We start from the raw sequence: 6,000 nt of genomic DNA, 5'->3' as shown, positions 1-6,000 counted from the left end.
AGTGGCTGCTGGCCACTCACGCTGGCTGCTGGCTACACACGGTAGCCCATGGCAACCCACTGCAGCAGGGGCTGCAGCCTACACTGTTGGCGGTGACTCACGGCAGCCCAGCTCCAGGTTGAGTTATTGTTCAGCATCTTAGCTGTGGAGGGCAGTGTCACTGGCTCTCATATGTGGGATCCAAACGGGGACCTTTTGGCATCCTAAGCCAGCTCTTAACCAACGCACCACTCGGCTGGCCCCTACCTAATTTTTTTTATAGTCTGCCATCTAAGAATGGTTTGTACCTTTTTAATTAGGAAAAAAAAAATCAAAGGATTTTTTTTATATAAATGACAATTATATGAAATTCAAATTTCAGGGCCCATAAATAAAGTTTCACTAGAACACAGCCATGCCTATTAATTTACATATTGCTATGGCTGCTTTCATGATGCTACAATGGTAAGGTCGAGTAGTGTGACAGAGGTTGTTTTGACCAAAAAGCTCAATATTTACTGTCAGGCTTTTTACAGAAAAAACGTTTGCCAACCCCTGCCCTATTATCATATTTATTATTTATTTGACAATATTTTTACAAAATTTACACATATGCTTTCTTACAAGTTACAAATACAATCGGCATTTTCTAGTACGTTATTTATTATGCATGCTTTTCACCTGCTAATTTTATAATTCCAGCAATCCAGAAGACTTTGGTAGGTAGGCTGCAGTCTGTATTGGGAACTTCTACTCTCACATTTTCTGAGATATCACCCCAGCAGGTCCCCATGGGTGCCTGTCATATAAAAATTATTAAATTATCATCTTATTAGCATAAAGCCTAAAACATATTCAAAATTAAGCATGACCATCAATAATGGACAACTAAACTAAAAATGCCATTAAATTCATTCATTTCTCTCTAAAAATATAACTTATTAAGAAAAAATAATTTAAAATATACCTAACTCTTATTTCCCTTTTCACAGAATTCTATTTGGAAAAAGCCAGTGATAGGGTCAAACTCAAGATGAAGGCAATTCACATATACTAGAACAGATCCACGTCGACTTCAAAATTCAATACTGTCCTAAAACAAGACCAGAGCAGCAATTTTTATAAAAGCTGAATCACAAACTTGACAGGTTTCACAGGATAAAGTTGACTTGAGAAACTCATTTTAAATATGCACCGAATGAACGTCCTTTACCTTAACCTCTAATTTTAAAAGATCTGGTAAAAGAGCAGAAAGAAAAATAATTCCAATCGCAATGTGGTTTCCAATAACAAAGGAGAAATAAAACTTAGTTATCTATGACTTTAACTAAGTTCAATTCATAGAACAGAAATACAGTCTGTTAAAACAGACATGTGGCAAAAGCAGTGAATAAAGTTATTTAAAAGGTGGAGTTGAAGAGTTTTTGGAGATGCATACCATGGTAAATTGTTAAAGAATTTATTATTTCTAAATTTCTGATGCAGGAGTTACTACAAACAAAGAGACAACTTTCAATGTGAGAACTGGCAATCATTAGCCTCCACACCAAATGGGGACTCAGAAAACCAATCAAATGAATATCATGAAGGAATTTTCCGAAATCTAACATGTTCCCAAATTACAATTTCTATTACATTTTAATCCTTAAAACTTAAGGCCATTTACAATTATCTGGAGCTTATACAATGGTGAATTAAATCAAATAAGTGAATTTAGGAATATAAATGTTGATAATTAATAAATACTAAACAGTCTCTGTGGCCCTTGATATCATCAGCTCTTCCTCATTAAATATAATTTAGAACCTTGATCAGAGAGAAAAGGATTAGGTGAGATTATAAGACCTGCTAAAACGAACAAATCAGAAAAAGACAAAATAGCCTCAAAGCTCAAAGACAAGTAAACAAAGACATCTAAGAGTTCCATGAACTAGCCAATCTGAACACTGGGCAGTGTTTTCCAGGCAAGGCCTCTCATAGTTGGCGGATGCTAACCCAACAGGAGGATTAGCCTAAAACAATCTTCAACCCCTATCATCTCAATAGTTTATGGAATTTCTGAAGGAGAGGAAGAAAATGTCAAATAATACTGAACTAAGATAAGTCTGGAAACCAAAGACAGAATCAATTTATGGCTATTGCTTGAAGTAGCAAGCAATGACTATAGCTCAATAACTTGGAGACAGTGGCCTATCTCAACTATTTGTGATTCTGGAAGGGTACACATACCTATCTCCCTGAGCTGTGCAAAAACAAAACAAAACTAAACAAAAACATCCATCATGACTACCTTTCTGCTTTTTTTTAAACTGAAAAACTAGACTCTTCAGGTTCTGCTATCTCCCCCTATATCACTCTAGACTGTAGGGCCATCCCTATTGCCAGCAGATATGATCAGAAAAAGAGATGCTGGAAGGAAGATAGGTAACATAGATAAAGCTAAGATATATTAACACAGAGATCATGTATGTATTCATTTCTGTGAGGATGAACCAATCAGAGCAGACAGATCTAGTTAAATGCATGTACTGAATGAAGGTCGAGTATTCATCTCTCTTTGGCTGCGAAATCTTATGGAATGGGTTGATTTTTCATTGAGAAGAAAGAGGCATAGTTATGCTGACCAGTTGGGGGCTATGTTGGCACACTGCTGCTAAGTGAATTTTGCTAAGTGAACAGGACTTCCTTTTGAACTAGATATGACGATGTCATACAGACTTTTAAAAAAAAAGCCTTAATAATTGCATGGAGAAAATAACTTTTAGTCACATTTTATTGAAGAAAACAAAGTCAAAATGCTGACTTAAAAAACAAAGTTACTGTCCATTTTAGTGGGGGATATTATGTTTTGGTTCCTACAGTCTGGATTGGTATAGGAGAAAGTAGCAGAAAGTGACATTTGTTCTTGCCTGTAAATTTGTGGTTCTGCTAGGCCCTCTTAAACCAATCCATATGGTTCGCTAAGAAAAAAGAAAGAAACGAAAACAACAACAAAAAAGAGCACTATAGTCATCGCACAGTATGTGCTCGAGGTGTTGAAATAATAAGGTAATTTCATAGATATATCTGCCCTTTTGTTGAAAATGAATATTCTTAAGTGTGGAAGACTAAATGACCCAGGGCTTGACAGCCATCTTCATCCAAGTCATCTGTCTTCTCTTGCTGGCAGGAGGGATACCTCTGAAAGTCTGGATTGGCATAGCATGAACTAGCAGAACCATCATTTACAGGTAACAACAAATTTACCTTCCAGACTCAGGACGAGAGGTCCACCTCAGGCTCCTCCCAAACCAGGAAGATCTGCTTCACCACTTCCTGCTCCAGGGCCACTCGTGAGGGCTATCTGGGAGCGACTCTCCTTCCCTGCAAGGTAAGCTATCATCAGGTCCTGCAGGACATGGCCAAATCCAATGCTGAGGGCTCCCCAGCACAAATTTATGATAACCTCCACCTGACTGTCTGTAAGAAAATCATTTGGTGGGAAGTCTTATTTTCTGCACTTCAGGAACATTCCCAGATAGTCCAATAGCTCAGATAGCTAGTATTGACTTTCAGAGGGCTGTTATACTGCATACATGATGCTTCACGGCAGAAATACAGATTTCCTTCCACAGAGCTGCCAATCTATAATTTTTGATAATCACACACAATCCTCAATACTATTACTAGAGTTTAAGTGGGCAGAAGTTAGCCCTGAAGTTGCACATAGGTAACCAAAAAAAGAGTCATTTCCAATAATGATAGGACAAATGTAGAAAAAGCCACTATTAACATACTTTAAGACAAATAGGCATTTGATTACTAAAGTGCATCGAGTAGAGAAAGATGAAATACTATCTCGCTAAAAAAGGAGAAAACAGAACAGGAAATTAATTAGAAAGAAATTAGTACTGCTAAATGCTGTTTGCTAGAATGAATAGGAAGTAGACACAGGAAAAAAAATTGTTCCCTCTTTCTCCAGAAAGTCCCTTCACCTTTTGATCTGATACCAGAATCTACTTTTTAGGGCAGTGGTAATAGGGAGATGGAGAGTACAAAAGGGAAATGCGGTGCTTGGGGTGGAAGTAAGATTACAAATGGGGGAATGCTGCGTATGTAAAAAAAGACAGGAAGCAGTGGTTACTGGTTTAAAAGGCATAAAGCAGTTTATAATTAAAAAAACCCAAACATATTAAATCAATCTTGTTTAAGTATTGGGAGACTAAAACAGGAAAACAGAAACCATTTTAGAAATCAGACCAAAATTAAGAAAATAATCTAGATTCTTTAGGCTTTTTATAAAACAGGTGTTTTCTTGCAGAGAATCTATTTCGTGGCAACTCACAACAGCTCAGATGGAGCACTAACAAGTGCCAGAAATTAATTTAAGTTTTATTTCCATTAGAAAGAAATTCTGCAATCAAGGATGACAGACGTGAATATTCTAACGTTAGTTAAAACGGATGCGAAGTCATATTTATTTTCAACCTTCAGTGGAGGCATGTGTAAGGTGTGTATGTGTGCTCAAGGCAAGGGGAAAATTTTTTTTCACTTGAGATTATTTTACTAATAAACACATACCTGAGAAGTAGGTAGACGAGTTTTACTCTACAGAGAAACTGTAGATACGCAAACAAAAGGGCTTTTTTTGTCCTTAAAATTAAAAAATGTACTTGTGATACATGTTGCAAAGAAATATGGATAACCTTATCACCTCCAAACAGCTGGCATACAGGTCAGGCACCAAAGAGAGGATTAGAAAATATCAGGTTAGTAATACCAAGTAATATTTGTGGAGGAAGGATGAAAAAGTATATAGTAAACTCAGCTTTAAAGTTACGGCATATATGTACAAAGGACCTTATTTTTAAAACATAAAACTACAACTATTTTCAAGGGAGAAATAAAGTAGGATGATTGTATTTCTGGGTTTAGCAATGACAGCATCAACAAGACACAAGGTACCAAAAAAAAAAAAAAAAAAAAAAGAGTTTGAGCTCTGAGCAAGAGCGGTTCGATGCCCGGCCCAAGCTGAGCTGCCAACAGGTGGCAGAAAAAAAAAAAAAAAAAGTGAAATCTGTAAATACGTAGTTGAAGGAGTATGATTTTTATTTATTTTTTTATTTTTATCTTTTGGCTTCCTTGTTTTTGTGAAGGAGTATGATTTGTGCTTGTGTATGATTCATGTCCATTTGATATTAGCACATTCTGGCTTGTGCTGGAATGCCTAGGAAAGAAATATTTTACTTGATTTTATCAGGCAAACATTAGAAATAGGAGTGCTTCAATTTAAAAGATTACAATCTTAAAAAAAAATTAACAGTACTTTAAAGCTATATGTTCTGCATACACATAGGTCAACTGGGGGCTCTCTTGGGTCCAAACATAAATTACTAACAGGAGAAAAGAATCAGTGAATTTCATTCATGTATATAGTGTACCTAACTGGCATGTGGGACTGTAGTATTTTGGAGATTTATCCAGTTAGGATAAATATGGACTCTGTTTTAGGAAAGATACCTATTGTTTGCTGCCCCTGGTCCCTTACACAGAGCTCTTAAAATCTTTGTAATTTCCTAAGTGATAAGAGCACTAGGAGCATCTTTTGTTCTAATATTTGGTCTTCAACCCTGGTTCCTGACACAGAGCTCCTAAATCGTTTGGAATTTCTTGGGTGAGAAGAACGTCTTTTGTTCTAATGAGGTGACTCTTTGTGGGCTTCTCAATGGGAGCTGGTCACCAGAAAGACCAAACTATAAGCTTGGAACTTTCAGCTCCATCCCTCATCCTTTGGGAAAGGGAGAGGGGCTGGGAAGAGAGATCATGCCTATGTGGTGAGGCCTCCGTGATAATCTCAAGTAATAATCCCAATATTTGGGGTGTGGAGAGCTCCAGGGTGGTGAACAAGTGGAGGTGTGAGGAAACTGGCATTCCTGGAGTCATCAGGAAAGCGCCGTGCCCCTTTTTGCATACCATCCCTATGTATCTCTTCATCTGTATCCTTTGTTATATATATATATATATATTTTTTTTTTTAGCTGA

At 36.9% G+C, this 6,000-nt stretch overlaps 1 protein-coding gene across 13 annotated transcripts in view; it reads right to left on the bottom strand.

Annotated features, from left to right (window-relative positions):
- MBTD1 (mbt domain containing 1) overlaps positions 1–6,000 on the bottom strand; it is a 59,579-nt gene that overhangs the window by 21,607 nt on the left and 31,972 nt on the right. For 12 of the 13 annotated variants that reach the window (XM_019638670.1, XM_019638674.1, XM_019638672.1 and 9 more), the window contains one exon: positions 661–778. In XM_019638670.1, the coding sequence (XP_019494215.1) occupies positions 661–778 (118 nt within the window). Of the gene's footprint in view, positions 1–660; positions 779–3,225; positions 3,343–6,000 lie in introns of all 13 variants that reach the window. The other variant, XM_019638678.1, reaches the window with a different exon arrangement.

This window comes from Hipposideros armiger, unplaced genomic scaffold (genome assembly GCF_001890085.2).
Source record: "Hipposideros armiger isolate ML-2016 unplaced genomic scaffold, ASM189008v1 scaffold_40, whole genome shotgun sequence".
NCBI classification, from domain to species: domain Eukaryota; kingdom Metazoa; phylum Chordata; class Mammalia; order Chiroptera; family Hipposideridae; genus Hipposideros; species Hipposideros armiger.
The sequence above is the reverse complement of the archived record's forward strand: the minus strand, read 5'-3'. Positions and strand labels throughout refer to the sequence as shown.